Source organism: Rana temporaria, chromosome 1 (genome assembly GCF_905171775.1).
Source record: "Rana temporaria chromosome 1, aRanTem1.1, whole genome shotgun sequence".
NCBI lineage: Eukaryota > Metazoa > Chordata > Amphibia > Anura > Ranidae > Rana > Rana temporaria.
The window spans coordinates 681,604,970-681,629,833 of record NC_053489.1 but is presented as its reverse complement, the minus strand read 5'-3'; the positions used below and the strand labels follow the sequence as shown (position 1 = coordinate 681,629,833).

At 46.7% G+C, this 24,864-nt stretch overlaps 1 protein-coding gene across 1 annotated transcript in view; it reads left to right on the top strand.

The window, feature by feature from the left end:
- The window catches only part of LOC120924669 (NACHT, LRR and PYD domains-containing protein 3-like), a 54,587-nt gene that overhangs the window by 9,663 nt on the left and 20,060 nt on the right, over positions 1-24,864 (top strand). The window contains exons 4-7 of the mRNA XM_040335664.1: positions 596-773; positions 5,576-5,641; positions 12,872-14,582; positions 21,413-21,577. Coding sequence (XP_040191598.1) covers positions 596-773; positions 5,576-5,641; positions 12,872-14,582; positions 21,413-21,577 — 2,120 coding nt within the window. The remainder of the gene's footprint in view (positions 1-595; positions 774-5,575; positions 5,642-12,871; positions 14,583-21,412; positions 21,578-24,864) is intronic.

The window sequence follows — 24,864 nt, the reverse complement described above, 5'->3', positions numbered from 1 at the left end:
CTGGGTCAGAGGAGGAGTGAGGAATTGTAGAGGAGGCTCAACACTAAGGCCCCATACACACGGGAGGATTTATCCGCGGATACGGTCCAGCGGATCCGAGGATTTCCGCGAATTTCTATGCGATGGCGTGTACACACCATCGCATTGAAATCCGCGCCGAAATCCTCTGGCGATGACGTGTCGCGCCGTCGCCGCGATTATGACGCGGCGACGTGCGCGACACTGTCATATAAGGAATTCCAGGCATGCGTCGAATCATTACGACGCATGCGGGGGATCCCTTTGGACGGATGGATCCGATGAGTCTATACAGACCAGCGGATCCATCCGTTGGGATGGATTCCAGCAGATGGATATGTTCTGCATGTCAGCAAATATCCGATCTGCTGGAATCCATCCCAGGGGAGATATATCCGCGGAAACAGATCCGCTGGCGTGTACACACCATAGGATCTATCCGCTGAAACCCATCTGCTGGGATTTTTCAGCGGATGGATTCTATGGTGTGTACGGGGCCTTATTGTTAGAATATTATTACTATTCTTATTCTATCGTAATAACTATAAGTGGTAACAATAAAATAACTCTGTTTCAGAATTACCTGTCATTTGCAAACCAATGTGAAGGTGATGTCTTACCAGCCAAATTATACCAAGATATTTTGAATGTAGGAAGAGAAGCTGTGATTGGATTCTGGGAATTTCTTTGTGCCTTACAGAAAGCCCACCCTAATCCTAATTTATTGGCGGTTTTGGATGAAATCAACCATACAGGTAATACTATTTTGTATTGACAAGTTTAACCACTTAAGACCCGGACCAAAATGCAGGTAAAGGACCAGGCCCCTTTTTTGCGATTCGGCACTGCGCCGCTTTAACTGACAATTGCGCAGTCGTGCGACGTGGCTCCCAAACAAAATTGGCGTCCTTTTTTCCCCACAAATAGAGCTTTCTTTTGGTGGTATTTGATCACCTCTGCGGTTTTTATTTTTTGCGCTATAAACAAAAATAGAGCGACGATTTTGAAAAAAAAATCAATATTATTTACTTTTTGCTATAATAAATATCCCCAAAAATATATAAAAAAAATTAACGTAAAACATGCCCCCTCATCCTCATTTGAATTAGGCGCGCTTACGCCGGCCCCATTTACGCTACGCCGCCGTAACTTAGGAGGCAAGTGCTTTGTGAATACAGCACTTGCCTCTCTGACTTACGGCGGCGTAGCGTAAATACAATACGCTACGCCGCCGTAAAAATGCGCGGAGCTACGTGAATCCCGGCCACAGGCTTCAGTTTCTGGCGCCTTGCCCTGTGGATGGTCTGTGTGCAACAGGACTGATGTGCACACCACTGCTCCCCTGCTGCAAAGAGGAAGATTCTAGCTGAGAAGTCTCAGAAAATCAGCCCCACTCCTCCTCCTTGCCCCAGTGTCTCATGGGATTTATAGCTCAAACGGTCCATAAGTTCCACAATATGGATTACTTCCTGGACTTCAAGTCCCATGATCCTCAGCATTCTGCATAGGACTTCATAGGCGTTTCTGGCTATAGCTCCCCCCCCACCCTGACAGGAGGCAAACAGTGCAACAGAATCCAGCAGAACAGTGGAAAGTGAAAGTAAAATTAACTGTAAAGAGGACAATGTTTCCTTCTCCATGTTTTCAGCGCTGTTGCACTTTGAATGACAATTGCGCGGTCGTGCAACGTGGCTCCCAAACAAAATTGGCGTCCTTTTTTTCCCACAAATAGAGCTTTCTTTTGGTGGTATTTGATCACCTCTGCAGTTTTTATTTTTTGCGCTATAAACAAAAATAGAGCGACAATTTTGAAAAAAAACCACAATGGGCCAGATCCACAAAGAAGTTACGTCGGCCACGTAAGTTCTACGATGCGCTGTCGTATTTTTGTTTTGTATCCACAAAACAAGATACGCCTGAATGTGGTCTAGATCCCACCGACGTACGTGTTAGTACGCCGTCGGATCTTAGGTGCATATTTACGCTGGCCGCTAGGTGGCGCTTCCATTGATTTCTGTGTAGAGTATGCAAATTAGCTAGATACGCCGATTCTCAAACGTACGTCCGGCCGGCGCAATTTTTTTAACGTCGTTTCCGTAAAGCTTTTTTCAGCGTAACGCTACCCCTGGCTCTATGGGGCGTACGCAATGTTAAGTATTGACGTCGGGACAGCGTCGAATTTTCCGTCGTTTGAGTAAAACGTACGCGAATAGGGCATGCGCCGTTCGTAAAAAGCGTCAATTACGTGGGGTCATACTAGATTAGCATACAACACGCCCACTCCAAGCCTACTTTGAATTACGCGGCCTTACGCCGGCAGATTTACGTTACGCCGGCTCACATATGGGAGCAAGTTCTTTGTGGATACCCTACGAGCCACTCTGATTTACGGCGGCGTAGCGCATATGAGATGCTCTATGCCCGCCTAAATATACACCAGTTTTTGTGGATCTGGCCCAATATCTTTTACTTTTTGATTTAATAAATATCATAATTTAAAAAAAAAAACGTTTTTTTTCCTCAGTTTAGACCGATACGTATTCTTCTACATATTTTTGGTAAAAAAAAACAAAAAACGCAATAAGCGTATTTGATTGGTTTGCGCAAAAGTTCTAGCGTCTACAAAATAGGAAATAGAATTATGGCATAACTAGTAATGGCGATCTGCGATTTTTTTTTTTTATTATTATTATTGTGACGGCGGACACATCGGACACTTTTGACAAATTTTCGGGGCCATTCACATTTACACAGCGATTAGTGCTATAAAACTGCACTGATTACTGTGTAAATGTGACTGGCAGAGAAGGGGTTAACACTAGGGGCGCTGAAGGGGTTAAATACTGTATGTTCCCTAAAGTGTGTTCTAACTGTTAGGGGGAGGGGGACTCGCAAGGGGAGGAGACCGATGTGTGTTCCTCTGTACTGGCAACACACATCAGTCTTTTTACTGCTGACAGGACATGGATCTGTGTGTTTACACCCCATCATTACACACACAGATCCATGGTCCTGCCGTGATTGCGGGTAATTGCGGGTGCCCGGCGGGCACGTACACCGGGTCCCGAGCAATGCGGCGGGGGCACGCGCCCCCTAGCGGCCGGAAAAGCCAGGACGTCATATGACGTCCAGTCTGAAGGACGAGAGGTCCCCACCGACGTCATTTTACTATGGCTAGGTGGGGAAGAGGTTAAACATGTTTCTTACAAAAAAAAAGCAAAAAAAGGTCCTTATGTGCACTGTGTCCGGGCGCCGGGCACAGTGCAGTATGAGTAGCGCCACGTCTGTGCAATCACAAGATTGCAGACGAGGCGCTACATTGGCAGGCAAAAAATACCTTTGTGGCGGATCCTATCGTGCCACAGCTTCCGGCGCGATGGACTGATTTGTGGCCGGGCGGGTGCACAGCACCCAGTATATTGCAGTGCTAGTGCCGAACCTCAGGAAGTGAGGTCGGCACTCTGCAGCTCAGAGGGATGCACCCCCGTGAGCCGTTCATCTACAGGTAAAGAAGTCTGCTCCCCAATCCCCCCCCCCCCCCGCTTAGTATACTTTTCTTTTTATGTCGGCGAACACAGCGGCCGCCCCCACTTATTATTAAAAAGTTCGGCGAAAATAGCGGCCATCCGTCCACCAAAGCACAAATCCACCACCCCCCCCCCCGCTTATTTTTTTTCTTATGTTTGGCATCAATGGCAGGGTTCCTCTGTTTCTCAACCGTAACACAGATGTAACACAGCAAGCAAGGAGAGACTAGAAGAGGAATCGGGTTTGCATTTGCTTCACTGAAGGATTGCTGTTTGTGTTTGGAGACAGGCTATTGTTTCTACTTGTACTAGCTCATTTTGGTTTCCAATTATATTTATGTTCAAATATTGAGTTTTTGGACACAGTGTTGGACTCCACAGATTTTACAACATTTTTTTGGGACACATTTAAAGGCACACACACGGCTTCACAGTGATTATTTGACACAACAGGTGCGCAAACATAATAGCGTCTACAAAATAGGGGATAGTTTTATGGCATTTTTATTAATATTTTTTTTTTTACTAGTAATAGCGGCGATCTGCGATTTTTATCGGTACTGCGACCTTATGGCGGACACATCGGACACTTTTGACACATTTTTGGGACCATTGGCATTTTTATAGCGATCAGTGATATATAAAATGCATTGATTACTTGCTCTGTCACTGGCAGGGAAGGGGTTAACGCTAGGGGGCGAGGAAGGGGTTAATTATGTTCCCTTATGTTCCCGATTTACGTTACGCCTCCGCAACTTAGACGGGCAAGTGCTGTATTCTTGCTCCGTAAGTTGCGGCGGCGTAGCGTAAATCGGCCGGCGTAAGCCCGCCTAATTCAAATGTGGGACAGGGGGGCGTGTTTTATGTTAATGTTGTGTGACCCGACGTGATTGACGTTTTTCCCGAGCAGCGCATGCGCCGTCCGTGGAATTTCCCAGTGGTCATTGCTCCTAATACGTTGCAAGGACGTATTGGTTTCGACGTGAACGTAAATGACGTCCAGCCCCATTCACGGACGACTTACGCAAACGACGTAACTTTTTTTAAATTTCGACGCGGGAACGACGGCCATACTTAACATTGGTACGCCGCTCTTACGCCACCATATAGCAGGGGTAACTATACGAATTAGGTGAATTTGCGAATATTGCTAATTTACATATTTAGACGCCCCTAGCGGTCAGCTTAAAAATACAGTTACGATCCGACGGCGTAAGAGACTTACGCCTGTCGGATCTAAGGGAAATCTATGCATAACTGATTCTAAGAATCAGGCGCATAGATACGATGGCGCGACTTAGAGATACGACGGTGTATCTGGAGATACGCCGTCGTATCTCTTTTGAGAATCTGGCCCACAGCTCCCGGTTCTCGCTCTGTAACGAGCGATCGTGGGTGATCGCGCCCGCCGGGCACGCGAGTCGGCACCAGGGGCGAGCAGGCGGCGCGTGCCCCTAGTAGCTGAAATGCAAAATCACATAATATTACGTGATTTTGCGTAGCTGAGCCGACCTGCCGCCGTAAAACTGGGTTGGGCGGTCGGCAAGCAGTTAAGTTGAAAATACATCCAATGCTTATAAGCCCCCCAGTTTACTTACCTGAGCCCTCAAAAGTCGTGAACGCGCTAGCTACTCACCCGTCTTCAGGCTGTTCTTGGCTCTTCATTGGAGATTGATAGCAGCGCAGCCATTGGCTTCTGCTGCTGTCAATCTAATCAATGACGCGGTGCGCCGGGGGGGGGGTGGCGTGGCCGGGTGATACACTTGGCGGCTATGGCCACTGACTGTATCATGGGAGCGCGGCCGCAAGCTAACCCCCTTTGGAGAGAGCTTCCCGGAACGGGGGTTAGCTGTTGCAGGGAGGAGCCGAGACAGCCACTGAGGGACCCCAGAAGACGAGGATCGGGGCCACTCTGTGCAAACAAGCTGCACAGTGGAGGTAAGTATGAAATGTATGTTTAAAAAAAAAAAAAAGAAGAACCTTTACAACCCCTTTTAATTATGATTTTTACAATTCTTTTTTCCCCAAAGGTGAGCATCTGGTGGATCAGATTCTGTTGGATGAACATGGACACTCACTGGGTCCTGATCTGGAAGGTAAAGATATACAATCTTTGATGGACCATATGACCAATTTTGTCAGGCATACACTTCACTTTATTTGGGTTTGTCCTTCCCTGAGAGCTTTTGGATTTAACCACTTGAGACCCGCGCTATTGACAAAAGACGTCAACAGCGTGGCTCTCAAGTGCCGGGTGGACGTCTTTTTAAAAGCATTACCCGCGCACGCCACTGGGGGGCGCGCAGCGGGTAAACACTGTCCCGGCGCATTGCTGGGGAGCCGATGCGTGTACCTGGCGGCCGCGATGTCCGCCGGGTACACGCGATCGTCGGGAACACAGCAGGGACGTGGATCTCTGTGTGTAATGATGGGGTGTAAACACAGAGCTCCACGTGCTGTCAGGGAGAGAGGAGACCGATCTGTGTCCCTTTACATAGGGACACAGCATCGGTCACCTCCCCCAGTCACCCCCCTCCCCCCACACAGTTAGAACACACCCAGGATACACATTTAACCCCTTCCTCACCCCCTAGTGTTAACCCCTTCCTCACCCCCTAGTGTTAACCCCTTCCCTGTCAGTCACATTTATGCAGTAATTAGTGCATTTCTATAGCACTGATCGCTGTATAAATGGGAATGGTCCCAAATTTGTGTCAAAAGTGTCCGATATGTCCGCCGCAATGTCGCAGTCCCAATAAAAATCGCAGATTGCCGCCATTACTAGTAAAAAAAAAAAAATTAAAAAAAACATAATTCTGTTCCCCATTTTGTAGGCGCTATAACTTTTGCGCAAACCGCTTATTGCTATTTTTTTTTTTTTTTTACAAAAATACGTCAAAAAATACGTATCGGCCTTAACTGAGAAAGAAAAATTTTTTTTTTTTTAAAAAAATGGGATATTTATTATAGCAACAAGTAAAAAATATATATATTTTTTTTAAATTGTCGCTCTTTTTTTGCTTATAGCGCAAAAAATAAAATCCGCAGAGGTGATCAAATACCACCAAAATAAAGCTCTATTTGTGGGGGAAAAAGGACGTCAATTTTGTTTGGGAGCCACGTCGCACGACCGCGCAAATGTCCGTTAAAGCGACGCAGTGCCGGAAGCTGAAATTTCGCCTGGGCACGAAGGGGGTTTATGTGCCCAGTAAGCAAGTGGTTAAGTAATTACATTTCCTGGTGCCTCCATGGCAGCATACCTGTGATAGAGCTCCGCCTCGACTCCTCCTTTAGGACTAGTGAATAGCATAAATTAAAGGCATAGTCCCTCCCCCAACATTCTCCTTTTTTTCCTCATACCTTCTTGTGCTGGTGAAGAGTAGCAGTATGTCCAGTGTTGCTCATCTTACTTTAATAAAGTAATTAGTTACAGTTACAAATTACTTCTCTGAAAAAGTAATTGCGTTAGTGACTCAGTTACTACATTGAAAAAGTAATTAATTAGTTACTCAGCAAAGTAACTGCAACTTTTTTTTAATGGAAAAAAAATATTCAAGCAAGTTATCAGTGGTGGATGAGACAATGGAGTCTGGGATGAGTCTGGGCTAGGACAGGAGTGTCACCACTACTGGGGAGGCTTGACAGGCAGGAGAAATAGTTTGGTGCCAACAGGGCAGCCATCAGGAATTAGTGGGCCCCTTACACTGCTTCAGGCATGGGCCCCCTGGAGCAGAGAACCGGGGGGGGGGGGGGGGAGCGCTGCCGCCTGAAATTGAGAAGCGGGGGTGGGCTGCCGTGACTTGAGAAGCGGGGGGGCCCTTTACAAAAAAAGAAGAAATAAAGAAAAATATATATAAGAAAAGGGGGGTAGCCATCCGGCCCTTTAAATAAATAAATAAATAAATAAATATATATATATATATATATATACAAATTATTATTATTATTATTACAAAGAAATTACAAAAAAGGGGGGTCGCCATCCGGGACCTTTGGGCCCTTTAATAATAATAAAAAAAAGAAACCTCTGGGCCCTTTAATAAAAATAAAAAAATATATAAAAAAAATAAACATTTATAAAAAAAAAAAAGGGGGGGGGTTGCCATCCAGGGCTCTGGGGACCTCTGGGCCCTTTAATAAAAAAATAAAAAATAAATATATATAAACAAAAATAAAAAAATAAACATTTATAAAAAATAAAAAAAAGGGGGTTTGCCACATGGGGCCCTGGGGACCTCTGAGCCCTTTAATATATATATATATATATATATATATACAGTGATACCTCGGTTCACAAACTTAATTCGTGAACTGACTCTGGTAGCGAACCGAATTGGTCGCGAACCGAGGCACATTTTCCCATAGGGTTCAATGTAAATCCAGTTAATCCGTGCTGACCTTTTTTTGGGGGTTTTTGAAGCACAAAAATATGAAACAAATTACAATACACATTAGTACAGTATAGTAATGTATATTTTCTTCACAACCTTGCTGTCACCTTTACTACTGCTCTGCACTTTCTTTTTGCCACCATGCTTGCGCTGCACATTCTTGTCACTTGCATTTCCACTTTGCACATTGTCACCTGCATTGCTGTTCTTGTCACCTTCATTGCTGCTCCGCACTTTCTTCTTTCCACTATGCTTCTTGGGAGCCATATTGGGTGTCCAGTGAACTGTACAATACAGCAAGGACAGTACTGTAGTACAGTACAGTACTGTATGTGCTAAAAAGCACACCAAAAATCCAAAAATCACTTAAAATGTTTGCAGAGTACTCACAGTACTTCTTTCTGTGCGTCTTCTTCTCTCCACGGTCTTCCTACAGGAAGTCACGACCATGTGACAGCCTGGAAATAGCATTAAAATGGCCGCGGCTCCTGTTCGTGAACCGAGGCAGAGTTCGTGAACCGGAGCATATTTTTATGAACTTTTCTGTTCGTGAACCGAGTTGTTCGTGAACAGAAGCGTTCGTGAACCGAGGTATCACTGTATATATATATATATATATATATATAAAAGGAGGGTTGCCATCCGGGGCCCTGGGGACCTCTGGGCCCTTTAAAAAATAAAAAATTATATATATATATATATATATATATATATATATATATATTTAATAAAAAAATAAAAAAAATTATAAAAAAGGGGGGTTGTCATCCGGGGCCCTGGGGATCTCCGGGCCCCCCGTACCCCTAAAAAAAATTGGCCCTTTAATAAAAAAATAAAATAAAAACATATTAGAATTTTTTTTTTTTTAATAAAAAAAAAAAAAAAAGGGGGAGTTGCCATCTGGGGCCCTGTAGGCCTCCGGGCCCCTGGGGACCTCCAGACCCCTTACAGGTGTACTGCCTGTACCCCCCTGATGGCGGCCCTGGGTGCCAATGACAGGATTTTAAAAGTTTTGAGGCAAGTCGGTGGTGGGCTACAAGAGTGTAGAAAGTTCTACCCGACAATGATCAGCAGCTGTAAGGTGAACACATCAGGAGTGATGTGATAAAACTAGTAAACAGATGAAAAAACCTTATTGAAGCACTGAAACAAAAGACATGTATGTCCAGGCAAACGTGTGTAAAAAAAAGTCAATTTATTGCCATGAAACACTTTAAGAAATTACTTAAAATAAGAACTCAACAATATCCCTTTAAGGTTTCCTTGAACATAAGGACAGTCCAGCAATGTTGGGACTGGAGACTGCAACATCTGCAGACACCTACCAGACAACCAAATGGGGGGGGGGGGGGGGGTTTGACTGGATTTTTTCCCTCAGTCATTTTTTATTTTAACTCCAAGCTTCACCTCACAAGCATGAAAAATGATCTGCAACAATGCCGCACGTTGTGTTCTTTTCCAGCAAGTAATGTCTTCTGTTTGTATCTGACAGCAAAAAGGGGAACAAATGCTATAACAAATGGCACTACACTGGTAATATTTAATAGTCTGTGTATCTAATAAAGTACAGCTCCAGTCAAAATATGATTTAGATTTGGAGAAAACAGACAATAGTTGAGTTCCTTACCCTTTGGGAGATTTACCCACATTTCCTATGATATCACTGGAGCAGGAAGTGAGGAATACTTCTACAAGGAGGACGCAGACAGCAAAAAAAGAACTGGGTAAGGAAGAGTTAGAACATGTTTACTGCTGCCTGTATACTCAACAACTAATGCCCCGTTAATGCCCCCCCCCGGGAAGGGGGGGGGGCGTGCTGCCCAAGATGAAAAACACGTTGGTGCTGTGTAAGCCTTACCTGGACCAGGGGGAGCGAAAATCCAGCAAGAGGAGATGGACGATCCGACCGGAGCTAACAATAGCTCAACGGGATCACCGCTGCACTGTAACAATCCACTCTCGGCGCCCTCACTGACATGCGCTCGTGACCAGCGGCAGCTAACTCAGCAATTACTCTGCTGCCATCTAGTGGCGGTAGATGTAATTGCGGTAACGCCGCCCAAGTAATGGGAACGGCGTTGCCGAGAGGGGAAGAGTAATCAGGTAGATTACTCGTTACCCTTAAAAGGGGCTGCGTTAGGTAACGGCGTTTATTTAAACGTCATTACTTACAACACTGAGTGTGTCCATACCTCTGCAGTCGGCAGCGTCCGCCGGGTTTAGCCTTTCCTGTGCGCAGTACCTGTTCTTGGGCCGCTCACAGCGCTGATAAGACTGGGAACCCCTCTGTGGATCTGTTGGGGTCTTTTTTCGCAGAGTTTCCTAACAGGAACGCAGTCTGCTATCGCATCCATGATGAATGCAGTGGAGTCGCAAAAGGATCAGCTCACATCTTTCCAGGCTGGTGGTTTCCATTTTATTTTTAGGCATATATTGTTTTTTGTCTCTCCTATCCCTTCCTTTCTTTAACTTGCATGTTTGGTCTCCTTTTTAACTGCTTGCCGACCATCCGCCGCAGTTTTACGGTGGCAGGTCGGCTCTGCTGGGCGAGATCACGTAGATCTACGTCATCTCTCCCAGCAGCCAATATGGTTATTGCTACAGACGATCAGATTTTCCGATAGGAATTTTTTCCGTCTGAAAATTTGAGAACCAGCTCTCAATCTTTTGTTGGCGAAATTTCCGATTGTGTGTACGGGGCATAAGGGATGGTTAAAGCCCCTGTTATTTTTTATTTTTTTGCCATCCTTTCATTTACCTTCATTTTCTGCCCCATAGCCAAACAGGAAGTGAGAGGAAATCTCTGCAGATTAAGGGACCCCCCCAGGCCTTTATAACTGGTGTCCCCACTGGAAAATGTCAGGGCAGGTCTTAAACAGGAAGGGGTGTGACCTTGACAGGAAGGGGTGGATTATATTTAAATTAGGGGTTGCACAAATTTAGTCAGGCCTAGGGCAGCACAAAACCTAAATACACCATTGGCTAGGTCAACTATCAAATGAACCATGGGCAGCTGCTGACATCAATGCACATTGTAAGATGTTAAATAGAAACACCCTGCACATTTCCAAAACAATTTTATATTTTCCAAATAGAAAAATAGAAAAGATTGAGATTTTGGTCCCTATGACCACACCTGGATATTAGATCTTAGTTGCTCCCATTCACTGATTTTTAGTTTGTGCTGTTGCCAGTTCAGAACTGCCTCCTGGGTCAGTCTGTGTGTCCAGGGGTGCCAAGGTTACCATCCCCAGGAACGGTAGTATAATCCGGGTATGCTTTGTTCTCTGGAACAATGCAGAAATAGTATTCATAACAAGCGGTAAATAAGGGAGTCTTTGAATTGAGTTCATGTTTGTTTAGCCATGTGGCTTCCTTTGTTTAGTTGAACAACATGGCTTCCATGTAAGGCATACACCCTGTCTCTGCTCAGACACGCCCATAGGACTCCTTTAGCCATTATTCATTGGTTGTTTGTATTAACTCATCCTGTTGGAAGGATTTCCTGTTAGGTCATTTCCTGTGTGAAGGTCATTTCCTGTGATGTCACTTCCCATGGAGGAAGCGATTGGCTGCTGGAGTCATCACTTCCTGTTTGTGATTTCTTTTGTGGTCTCTGAAGAAAAAGCCAAGCACACTGCTCGCTAGGGGCAGTCGTACGATGGAGCTGAGAACGTGAACTGTAGCTGTGGTGATGTCTGTTTACTTGGATATATGGGAAATAGAGTAATAGGTAAAAGATGCATTATATCATTAGATGAAATGTGTGCTTATTAGCACAGGAGATATGGTGTGCGCTCAGCGTAGAGCCTAATTTCCCTGACAACATGTAGCAGTGTTTGGACAAAATTTGTAAAGAAATTAGATTTTTCGATCTTTTAATTGGATATGTTTTATAACAGAAAGTAGAACATTTTGTTTTCTTTAGTGCTTAAAGGGGTTGTAAAGGTTTGTGTTTTTTCAGCTTAATGCATCCTATGCCTTAAGCTGAAAAAACACCTGGCATTGACGGCCCCCCCAGCCCCCCGTTTTTACTTACCTGAGCCCGTTCACCTGCTATGCGTGTGTCCGGCGTCCTCTTCTCCACGTAGTCTGGCCGTTGATTGGCTAGAGTGGATGGATCACGCTGCTGTCAATCACATCCAATCACTCGGTGCGCCAGGGGGCGGGGCCAAGTGATAGTCAGTGGCTATGGCCGCCGGCTGTATTACGGGAGTGCGGCCGCAAGATAACACCCTTGGAAGAGGGCTTCCCATGAAGGGAGTTACCGGATTTATCTCCCTATGATGCGATCCGGCGTATAGCACACACCCCTAATGTAGCCCTGAAATTCCTGGAAAAAAAATGTTTTATACTTTGGTGTCTTGCAAGGGCATCCATCGGCGGCCTTGTCCGGTCCGGCGTCCTTCTGCGGCCATCGTGGTGTCCTCCCGCGCTGTCTCTGAGTCGAATCCCCACTTCCCGCGCTGTGTTTGAACCACTCCGCCGACACATACCGAGCGCAGTACACTCAGGTATAGTCGGGCAGGCTCGTCTCCTCTCACGTAAAGGACGTACAGGACGCACAGGACGTGACCGCGAGCCTGCCCGACAATACCCGAGTGTACTGCGCTCGGTATATGTCGGTGCAGTGGTTAAAACACGGAGCGGGAAGCGGGTATCAGCGTATATCGCGCACCCACGATTTTGCCCTGATTTTAAGGGAAAAAAACTGCGCGGTATTCGCCGATAAATACGGTAGCTCTTGCAGGGAGAAGCTAAGACAGCCGCCGATCGACCCCAGAAGACGAGGATCAGGGCCACTCTGTGCAAAACAAACTGCACAGTGGAGGTAAGTATAATATGTTTTGTTATTCAAAAAAAAAAAACCCTTACAACCCCTTTAACGATTCCTATTGAAGATGTTTGTAAACATAAATTTTCATTGTCTTCCAGCTATTCGGAGGGAGCACAAACAACACCTGCTCCAGAAAACTCAGACTTTAGTGGAACATAGTCCACCAGGAACAACCTTGGAGCCACAAGAATTCTACATTAATGAGCGTTATGTTAGTCTTATTGTTGTCTCCACCGATGAGTTCAGGCAACGTCCCCAGAATGAGCTAATACAAACAGGAATAAAACACGAGAAATGCTTGAAGGAGGCAAAAACCAGACTGGAACACATTTTCCCCAACAAGCTGTTCCGATGGAGCCACCAGTCACAAGTTGTACCGCATGCAGTAATGGTGAGCGGAGTGCCAGGGATAGGGAAGACCACACTGGTGCAGAAGTTTGTCTATGACTGGGTGTACAAAAACCACTATCAGAGATTCGATTTTGTCTTCTTCTTTAGATTTCGGGACCTTAATAGGCTGGGAAAGGTCAGCTTGGAGGACATGATTATTCATCAATATCCATATCTGGAGCGTCAGATTGGAAATATTTTAGAAGACCCTGAGAGACTTCTGTTTATATTTGATGGCTTAGATGAAAGTGTTCACCAAATAGATTTCAGATCAAGTAAACTGTCCAACCATAAAGTGAAAGAATGTTTTGGTGAGATTGTGGCCAGCTTGGTGAGGCAGAGTCTACTGAAGGGTTGCTCTGTACTGATAACCAGCCGCCCAACCAGGCTGGCATCCATTGATACCGGGGTTTTCCAGAGAATAACGGAGATCATGGGATTTCTGCATGGAGACAGACTGATCTACTTTAAAAACTTCTTTGGAAATGAGGAACTGGCCGAAAAAGCTTTTCAGTATGTGCAAGAGAATGACACTCTGTACACTTTCTGTTATATCCCTTCATACTGCTGGATCATCTGTAAGGTGTTATCAATGTGCTTTAAATCCCAACCAACAATCACTGACCAGCTGATGGCATCATTGCCCAAAACAGTGACACAACTCTTTGTGACTTTTGTTGCCAACATTCTGGCCAATCACCATCAGAATAAAGATGGTGGTCACACTAGTGGTCAGACTGCCCAGGAACTGCTGACCTCTATTGGTTGGATGGCAGAACATGGAGTCATGAACCACACGATAGTATTTGATAAGCGTCACCTGGACTCATTCCATGTGAGAAATGAAAATTGCCTCTCTTCATGTTTCGTCCTAGAATCTGGTCGGCCTCCCTTGGTGGATTATACCTTCTTACATCTCACTCTTCAGGAGTTTTTTGCTGCGTTAGTTCATTTTATTGATTATTTTCCCGACAAGTTACAGAAATCTCTTAATAAGGCAGAATCTTCCAAAGACGGCCGTGCCGAAATATTTCTCCAGTTCCTCTGTGGTCTCTCCGACTCTTCTACTCGATCCATGTTAAAGTCCCATGTGGGAGAATTGTCTACCCAGGCCGCTAGAGATGTCATCACTTGGATTCGGGGGAAAATTGCCAAACCCCAAGAAGGAAAGAGGGCCCTTCTAAACATGTGCTACTGTCTCAAAGAGAGCAGGAACAAGCCTCTGGTCTTACAATGCATTGGGTCCAGAAAAACGTTTGAGTTGTACAATGTTCCTCTCAGTCCTATAGACTGCTCGGTGTTGTCTTTTATCCTGGAATCCTGTGAGAAAATAGAAAAATTGTCTCTGAGAAAATGCAGAATTCCAGCTGAAGGTGTAAGAAAACTTTTACCGGCTCTACGCAGCATCAAAATTTTGAGGTAAGAATATATGAGCGATTTAACTACTTAAAGCGGGGGTTCACCCTATTAATAAATTTTTATTTTTTCTTCTAGCATAAAATGAGGCATAGTAGCGCGAGCTACAGTATGCCTGTCTTTTATTTTTTAGTCCCGTACTCACAGTGTAATCGTAGAGACAAGATTCCGACCCCCCTCGGGGAATGGGCGTTCCTATGGAGAGGGAGCATGATTGACGGCCGGCTATGGCACGTCACGCTTCTCCGGAAATACCCGAAATAGGACTTGGCGCTTCACGGCGCCTGCACATAGTCTGTGCGCAGGCGCCATATAGCGCCGTGAAGAGCCAAGCCCTGTTCCGGCTGTCTTCGGGGAGCGTGACGTGCCAGAGCCGGCCGTCAATCACCTTCCCGCTCCATAGGAACGCCCATTCCCCGCGGGGAGTCGGAATCTTGTCTCTACGATTACACTGTGAGTACGGGACTAAAAAAATAAAGACAGGCATACTGTAGCTCGCGCTACTATGCCTCATTTTATGCTAAAAAGATGTTAATAAGGGTGAACCACCGCTTTAACCACATGCCGACCAGCGCACGACGATATACGCTGACACAATGGCTCAGCTAGGCATATGGACGTCCCCTTTAACCACTTAAGACCCGGACCAATATGCAGGTAAAGGACCAGGCCCCTTTTTTGCGATTCGGCACTGCGTCGTTTTAACTAACAATTGCGCGGTCGTGCGAGGTGACTCCCAAACAAAATTGACGTCCTTTTTTCCTCCACAAATAGAGATTTCTTTTGGTGGTATTTGATCACCTCTGCGGTTTTAATTTTTTGCTCTATAAACAAAAATAGAGCGACAATTTTGAAAAAAAACAACTTTTTTTGGAAGCTAACTTTCATCAGTCTTGCCCACACACCATAGGTTAAAAATCCGATCGTGTCCAACGTGGTGCCGTAAAACATGCTTCCGAGCATGCGTCGACTTGATTCTGAGCATGCATGGATTTTTGACCGATGGATTTCCCCACAGACGATCGTTTTTTTTTTCTATCGTTTTTTTAACCCTAAGAAAAATTTAAAACAGGTTCTATTTTTTTTCATCGATGGTCCGTTTTCATCAGACGAACCGATCGTGTGTACAGGGCTTAAGGGGAAGGGATGCTTCTGTCGGCTGATCATAGAGGTAAGCAGAGACCAAAATGGCTCTAATCACCTCTATGGTATTGGAAACCAGAAGCAATGAGCGTCCATCACTTCCAGTTTCCCCCGGATGTAAACGGTGCCATTTTTAAATAGGAAAAGTATCTCATCACATTGATCTTGGAGTGATCAGATGATTTGAAGGGCAGAGGAGACATCTGGGGGTCTAAAAAAAAACGCGCACGCAAAAGAAAAAAGCGATCCGCCCACGTGAAGCATCACTGCGAACGTCAGATCGAGGTCAGTAGTTCTAGCACCGGACCTCCTACTCTGTAACTCCAAAGTGGTAACCTGTAAAAGCTTGTAGAGTGTCGCCTATGAATAGTAACATATACATTGTTTGTGGCCAGTGCACGAGCGTGCGCAATTTTAAAACGTGACATGTTTGTATCTATTTACTCAGGTTAGTGAATGAGTGAGAAACTTATATAGCGCAACACATGCAAACTGAATCGCCTCTGGGCGCTTAACATAATTGTTTCCATTTTTCCAAATAATTGGGTATTATATTGTGTTTTTGTGCATTAACCACTTAAGGACCGCCTCCTGCAGATCTATGTCGGCAGAATGGCACGGCTGGGCACAAGCACGTACCTGTACGTCCTTTTTAAGTGCCCAGCCGTGGGTCGCAGGCGCGCGCCCGCGACCTGGTCCAAAGCTCCGTGACCGCGGGACCTGCGGACCCGATCGCCGCTGGAGTCCCGCGATCGGTCCCCGGAGCTGAAGAACGGGGAGAGCTGTGTGTAAACACACCTTCCCCGTTCTTCACTGTGGCGCCGTCATTGATCATCTGTTCCCTGATATATCAATGATGTCACACGTCCAGCCCCGCCCCCCTACAGTTAGAAACACAGATGAGGTCACGCTTAACCCCTTCAGCGCCCCCTAGTGGTTAACTCCCAAACGGCAACTGTCATTTTCACAGTAAACAATGTGTCAAAATTGTCCGATGTGTCCGCCATAATGTCGCAGTCATGAAAAAAATCGCTGATCGCCGCCATTAGTAGTAAAAAAAAATAAAAAAATAATAAAAATGCAATAAAACTATCCCCTATTTTGTACACGCTATAAATGTTACGCAAACCAATCAATAAAACTATCCCCTATTTTGTACACGCTATAAATGTTACGCAAACCAATCAATAAACGCTTATTGCGATTTTTTTTTTTACCAAAAATATGTAGAAGAATACGTATCGGCCTAAACTGAGGGAAAAACATTTTTTTTATATATTTTGGGGGATATTTATTATAGCAAAAAGTAAAAAATATTGATTTTTTTTTCAAAATTGTCACTCTATTTTTGTTTATAGCGCAAAAAAGAAAAACCGCAGAGGTGATCAAATACCACCAAAAGAAAGCTCCATTTGTGGGAAAAAAAGGACGCCGATTTTGTTTGGGAGCCACGTCGCACGACCGCGCAATTGTCAGTTAAAGCGACGCAGTGCCGAATCGCAAAAACTGGCCAGGTCCTTTACCTGCCTAAAGGTCCAAAAGTGGTTAAAGTAGAAAAAAAAGTGTATTTATTAAAAAAAAAATTGTGTTTGAATATGAAACGCCCACCAATTTATTCTCTAGGGCTTCTATTTTTTAAAAGTATATATATATATATATATAATGTTTGGGGGTTCTAAGAAATTTAATAGCAAAAAAATACAGATTTTTTTATAGGTAAACAATAAATGCTGTTAAAACGTTCTGTTTTTACAACCACTTCATCTTAATGCATTAAGATGAAAATCTTCTGTGTGCAGCAGCCCCCCCCCCCCCTCAGTCCCCCTAATACTTCCCTGGGTCCCATCTCGATCCAGCGATGTTGCACAAGAGACTCGGGCTGTCCGGGACCCTCCCTCCTGATTGGCTGAGACACACAGCGGGCACCATTGGATCCCACTGCTGTCAATCAAAATCAGCGAGCCATTGAGGAGATAGAGGGGGTGGGGCCGAGCCAAAGCTTGTGTCTAGTTTTAATTCACAGCACCTTACTCCTGAAGAAGCACTAAGTGAAACGCGTAGTCTGGCCATATCCATAACTTGTAATACTACATGAGGATGCTAAAATCTATTAGAAGCGCTGGGTGCCGCCCTGCCACCCATGTGTCTGGCCCCCTGATCTACATGCAGGGCGTCAGACACATTGATTTCAATGTGGGGGGGGGGGGGGGGTTTAAGCACGTGATCAGGAAGCGGGTCGCGAGACCTGATTGGCCAAAACTTCAGGCGATCCTATTGGACGAGAAGAAGAGAAGAAAAAAAATGTGCTATAAAGGGTCAAAACAAACATAAGAAAAACAAAGCAACAAGTTGAGCAGCGACTCTCCTGTATGACATAAACTACAGTGTAGCAATAGAGTAAAATAATAGAATTGCGCTAATGTCCATAATAATTGAATCAGCTGATTATAAAAAAAAGCATAAAGTCCATCATGCAGGTCCACCAGTGGTTCAAGCAGTGAGTCTCAGCTATTCCTGATGGTAAATCCACCATCAATCACCTCATGTGAACAGTGCCGTCCACCAATAATGAGATTAGCTGCTTACCAGCTCAAATTGATCCCCCATTACAGGGGATCCAACAGCGCCTTTGGCTTAGACCCAGCTTGGGCCTTTCTCCTACTGACACTCTTCTCCTAGACCCGGGGCGTCACTCGCTCATACGGATGGATGGAGTACCAAAAACAACAAAGGTAGATAAAAGTAGATCAAGGCCGTATAGACCTTCATAGGAAAACCGTGAGGCTGCAGAGCTCAGCTGGAACGTGGCTGGTTGAAGTAGAGTTCTTGAAGTAAGTGCAGCTATCAGGCTTCAGGCATCAGCAGCTTCCAGAAGTGACAAGATGGTTGCGGCTCCAAAACGGCACTTCTTCTGGTTGGGTGAAGACAGGAAGTGGAGGGGACGTGGCTACATGTTTCAGGGCAGAAAGGAGGGCCCCTTTATCAAACCATAGGTGATCCTATGAAGGTCTCTATGGGTCTATGACAAGACTTGATCTACTTTTGTCTATCTTTGTTGTTTTTGGTACACCATACATCCATATGAGCGAGTGACGCCCTGGGTCTAGGGGAACGATATCTCTATACTGTGTGAGGAGCTCTATATGGTAGGAGGAGCTCTGTACTGTAGACAGGGCTGGACTGGGACAAAAATGTGGCCCTGGACTTTATCCAGACTGGCCCATTTTGACAGGTTTTTCCCATGGCGGCCGGACAACTCCCGCAACCCCCCCCCCCCCGGCCACTCAAGCCCTCTCTTCCCCTTCACTAGCCACTTGCCGTTCTACTTTATTAGAGTAGAACGGCTGGTACTCTTATAGGCAGTACCAGTGGGGAAGCTAGACATTATTTCACTTGGGGAAAATAATCAGTTTGGTGCCCCCCCCCCCCTTATGGGACAAGATTAGGCAGAAGTGAGAAACTCCCAGGCCATAGCTGTTGAGTCAGCTGTCTGTCCCCTCCCCCATGCTCCTCTGTCGTCGTCCCTGCTCCTCTGGTCCTCCCCTTCTTCTCTGTTCCCCCCAGGTGAGCGCTGCGGGAAGGGAGAGACAGAGGAGCGGAGGGGGGCGGCGGTCTGCTGTCACTGAAGCCGGCCCACTGAGCCATCGGCCCACCGGGAAACTCCCTGTAGTCCCAATGGCCAGTCCATCCCTGACTGTAGAGGGAGCTGTGTACTGTGTATGTGGAGGTCTATATATACTGTGTGTGGGTTGGACTCTGTACTGTTTGGGGGGGTTTTGTACTGTGGGGTAGATGTGTACTGTGTGAGCAAACTGTTCTGTGTGGAGTGACTCTGTATTCAGGGCTGTTTTAATGAGAGGGCACACCTGGGCACTGCCCAGGGGCTCCAACTGCATGTGGGGCCCCTGCACTTTCCCCAAAGCAGCTGGTCCTTGAGCCCACACTGCCCAGAAAATAGCATGCTAGCTCATTATGGATTACTTACCTATGATCGAACCCCCTCTCCTGGGGTTACTTCCAGGTATCGCGGCTCCGGCGATGTGATTATCTGGCGCCCCGATGACGCATGCACGTGGGAGCCGCTGGTAATGGCACACAGTTTGCCCCAGTTCTCTGTACTGTGTGGAGGGGGCTCTTTGGTGTTGGGAGGTCTCTGTACTGTGTGGTGCTCTGTACTGTGTGGAGGGGGCTCTTTGGTGTTGGGAGGTCTCTGTACTGTGGGGTGCTCTGTACTGTGTGGAGGGGGCTCTTTGGTGTTGGGAGGTCTCTGTACTGTGGGGTGCGCTGTACTGTGTGGAGGGGGCTCTTTGGTGTTGGGAGGTCTCTGTACTGTGGGGTGCTCTGTACTGTGTGGAGGGGGCTCTTTGGTGTTGGGAGGTCTCTGTACTGTGGGGTGCTCTGTACTGTGTGGAGGGGGCTCTTTGGTGTTGGGAGGTCTCTGTACTGTGGGGTGCGCTGTACTGTGTGGAGGGGGCTCTTTGGTGTTGGGAGGTCTCTGTACTGTGGGGTGCGCTGTACTGTGTGGAGGGGGCTCTTTGGTGTTGGGAGGTCTCTGTACTGTGGGGTGCTCTGTACTGTGTGGAGGGGGCTCTTTGGTGTTGGGAGGTCTCTGTACTGTGGGGTGCGCTGTACTGTGTGGAGGGGGCTCTTTGGTGTTGGGAGGTCTCTGTACTGTGGGGTGCTCTGTACTGTGTGGAGGGGGCTCTTTGGTGTTGGGAGGTCTCTGTACTGTGGGGTGCTCTGTACTGTGTGGAGGGGGCTCTTTGGTGTTGGGAGGTCTCTGTACTGTGGGGTGCGCTGTACTGTGTGGAGGGGGCTCTTTGGTGTTGGGAGGTCTCTGTACTGTGGGGTGCGCTGTATTGTTTGGGGTGGACTCTTTTCTGTGTGTAGTGCTCTGTAATTTGTGGAGTAGGCTCTGTACAGTGGGGGGAGGGTTTAACTGTTGGGGGGCTCTGTGTATTTGTGTGGTGGACTCTGTACTGTTGAGGGAGCTCCGTATTGTATGGGGGACTCAGTACAGAGCCCCTCCCCATGGTACAATGTGGGGGAGCTCTGTACTGGGGTAGAGGGTTGAGGTAGTATATATCCTGACATTCTCTTTATTTACAAATATGCACTAATGATAAGGTGACCAGACATCCCCAGTTTCAGGGGACAGTCCCCTGATTGAGGACACTGTCCCCGGACCAAGTCTGTCCCTGGTTTTGTCCCCAGATTGGATTTAATAGGGGGCAGGGGCAATTTCAAAGACAATCAATGCAGAATTAAAATAAAAATAAATTGAATTACACGCCCCCGCTCCGCCGTGTCTACTAGCATAGGGGGGTTGTATTTTTCCCATTATCTGGGCCCCTTTCTGATGATCATGTGTTGGTTGGTGTGGAGGGAATATTTCTTCAGTTTCGGGCGCATGCCCATTCAGCTTCGCTTGCATGTTCTTCTGCCTTGGCGCAAATCCTGGCCAGCCACCTGCCTTCTTATCTCCTTGCCTTCCCTGGCGGAGTGATCTTCCTCCACTTCCCATCCAGTAGTAGCCGGGGCCCGAAGAGTAAGACTTGAGAGGCTGTGAGGCGGGCGGCGACGGGCAGAGTGTAACTGATTGCGGCTACTACTAGTAAAGAAAAAATATGTCCCCGGATTTCATTTAAAAAATCTGGTCACCTTACTAATGATCACCTCTTCTTTTATAGTTTGGTCAATGATGATCTGGCAGACAGTTCCTGCACCCACCTGGCATCTGCAATAAGAAATAACCAGGTTCTGGAGAAGCTTATTCTGTCTCATAACAAACTGGAGGGTCCTCACTTCAAGGAGCTGATGGAAGCTCTGCCAACAAGCCAGATAGATGAATTAAAGTGAGTATAACAGGATTAAGAGCCCTCCACAGTCCACTCTATTGGCTCTGCACCCATCTCAGCCTGTAACCTCCCAGTCCTCTCATGCATGCCTCCCCAGTTCTCTCCTGACTGTGCGTCACTGACCAGCCCTCCCGGCTGCGACCAGTTGTTCCTCCCTGGCAGTGCTCTCCTGCTGTCCTCTCCTTGCTCCCGTGCCTCCTGTCTAGGACACCTCCACGTGTTCTTAGAAGGTCCTGTCCCCACCGAGCCCAGGTGCAAGGTCACCCCCCCAGGCTGGGGAGCTCTCTAAGGCCACGACAGCCTATCACTTCATCTCCAACTTCCTCCCGAACAACTCCTCCCTAGCTTGGCTGACCCGGGGTATTTAAGGAGGCCTGCCCCCTGCAAATCCAAGTTGGGGATTGATCAGGGCACCTCAGAAAACCCCAGACAGCTCCTCATATCTGGGAGGTCTTGGTGATGCTGCCTGTGAGCAGCTCTGCTCTGAGTTACTCCCAACCCAGATCAAAAAACACCCAGGATTGGATGCCAGCCAAGCATGGAAATTTACCTACTCTATCAAAAATCCTAGCCATACTACTTCTAGCACACTAGAGGGTGCTACAGGAAAGTCTCAAACTCTTGAAATAAATTGTGGACCATTGTTGGTAAAGATTTCCAGCCCCCACCTTAAGAACCATCCCTTCAAGGCAGTAAACAAAGCTTTGGTGGTCATGACTTCTGCTTTATCCACCTTTGGCCATTTTGGTTACAAATCATAAGCTTCCAAACAGTATCTTTGATGTTTAATTTCTCCACATACAATCCATTGGATTGTATTCCATGGGCCTTTCAAGAAATGTCTGTGTGTTGCGATTTTAAGAAAATGTTAGGCCATTCCTGCTTTAACCACTTGCCGCCCGCCAATGACAGATTGACATTGGCAAAGTGGTTGTAATATCCTGAGTGGACGTCATATGACGTCCTCAGGATATTGAGGCGCACATCGCGGCGATCTTTGTTGCAGGGTGTCAGTCTGACACCCCGCAACACCGATCTAGGTAAAGAGTCTCTCACGGAGACTCTTTACCACGTGATCAGCCGTGTCCAATCACGGCTGATCACGATGTAAACAGGAAAAGCCGGTAATCGTCTTTTCCTCACTCGCGAGTGTCAGATGCGAGTAGAGGAGAGACGATCGGCTGCTCCTCTGACAGGGGGGTTTGTGCTGATTGATTCTCAGCACAGCCCCCCCGAGGATGCCCACTGGACCACCAGGGATGCCCATTGGACCACCAGGGATGCCCACTGGACCACCAGGGATGCAAAACCAAAACACAGGTATGCCACCCTAGACCACCAGGGATGACAATGACACAAATAATGGATGCCAATCAGTGCCCGCAATGGATGCCAATCAGTGCCCACAATGGGCATCACTGATTGGCAGGCATTGTTTGGCACTGATTGGCATCCATTAGTACAACACATAATAGTGCCACCTATCAGTGCCCATATATGCCCCTCCATGCCGCCTATCAGTGCCCATCCATGCCGCCTATCAGTGCCCATCCATGCCGCCTATCAGTGCCCATCCGTGCCGCCTATCAGTGCCCATCCGTGCCGCCTATCCGTGCCCATCCGTGCCGCCTATCTGTGCCCATCTGTGCTGCCTATCCATGCCCATCCGTGCCGCCTATCCATGCCCATCCATGCCGCCTAGCCGTGCCGACTATCAGTGCCCATCAATGCCACCACATCAGTGCCACCTCATCGGTTCCCATCAATGCCGCCTTAACAGTGCCTATCAGTGAAGGAGAAAACATGCTTATTTACAATGTTTTATAACAAAAACAAAAAAAACTTTTTTTTTCTAAATTTTCTGTCATTTTTTTTATTTTTTTTGCAGAAAATAAAAATTTCAGAGGTGATCAAATACCACCAAAAGAAAGCTCTATTTGTGGGGACAAAATGATACAAATGTAGTTTGGGTACAGTGTAGCATGACCGCGCAATTGTAATTTAAAGTGCAACAGCGCTGAAAATTGGTCTGGGTGGGAAGGTGTACAAGTGCCCTGTATGGAAGGGGTTAAGAAATACAGTGTAACCTCGGATCGTGAGTAACGCGATTAAAGAGCGTTTCGCAACATAGTTTTTTTTTTTTTCTAAATCCTGACTCGGTTTGCAAGTGTTGTCTTGCAAGATTCAATCCTCTGTGGTGTGCAGTACCGCATTTGGCCAGAGGTGTGGGGGCGCCGGTGACACTTGGAGGAAATACTCCGTTCCCAAGTGTTTCCGAGGGTTTCTGACTGCGAGTTTCTCTGGGTCTCTCTGGCGCCTCCCACTTCTGGCCACATGCGGTATTGCATGCAATAGAAGTCAATGCGGAAAACAAATTATCTTTGTTTCCATTGACTTCTAGGGGGAAACCCGCTTTGATATGCGAGTGCTTTGGATTACAAGCATTCTCCTGGAACGGATTATACTCCTTAATCCCTGCAGGTTCTCCCATTTAGATGTAGAAGTGATCAGATGGTTGTACATCTGCCCAGATCACCTCTAAATAAGACACAATGTTTGAGAATGATCAAAATAAAACTTTGCTGTGGATGTGTTTCCATCATTTCACTTTTAGCTTTGTTGTGGCGAAACAGTGGAAGTGTTACCCATGCCTGTGATTTGATTGGTAACCATCTGTAGTGGTCAACAATCAACTTTTCCAGGCACCCAGTCCACAAAAGTCTACAGCTCCCTTCGAGTGATCTCCAACTCAAACTTTAGCACCCTAAGACCCCTTTCACACTGGGTCGGTTTGCAGGCGTTTTAACGCCAAAAATAGCGTCTGCGAACCGACCCGAAAAAAAAACCCTGCTAGCAGCTTCTTTGGAGCGGTGAAGGAGCGGTGTGTATACCGCGCCTCCACCGCTCCTGCCCATTGAAATCTGCAGAGGCGCTTTGTGGTGGTTTTTAACCCTTTCTCGGCCGCTAGCGGGGAGTAAAACCACCCTGCTAGTGGGTGAATAGCGCCACAAATCGGACGGTAAAGCGGTGCTAAAAATAGCGGTGCTTTACCGTCTACTCCGCCCCCCCCCGCCCGAGTGTGAAAGGGGCCTAAGAGCACAGTGACCAGGAATAGGGATGGAAAGGTTGCAAGCATTTAATTGTAGCGCCTATGGCCCAGATTCACAAAGCACTTACGCCGATGTATAACAAGATACGCCGACGTAAGTGCAAATATGCGCCGTCGTATCTGTGCACCGGACCCACAAACTAAGATGCGCCTAAAAACAGGCTTCATCCCGCCG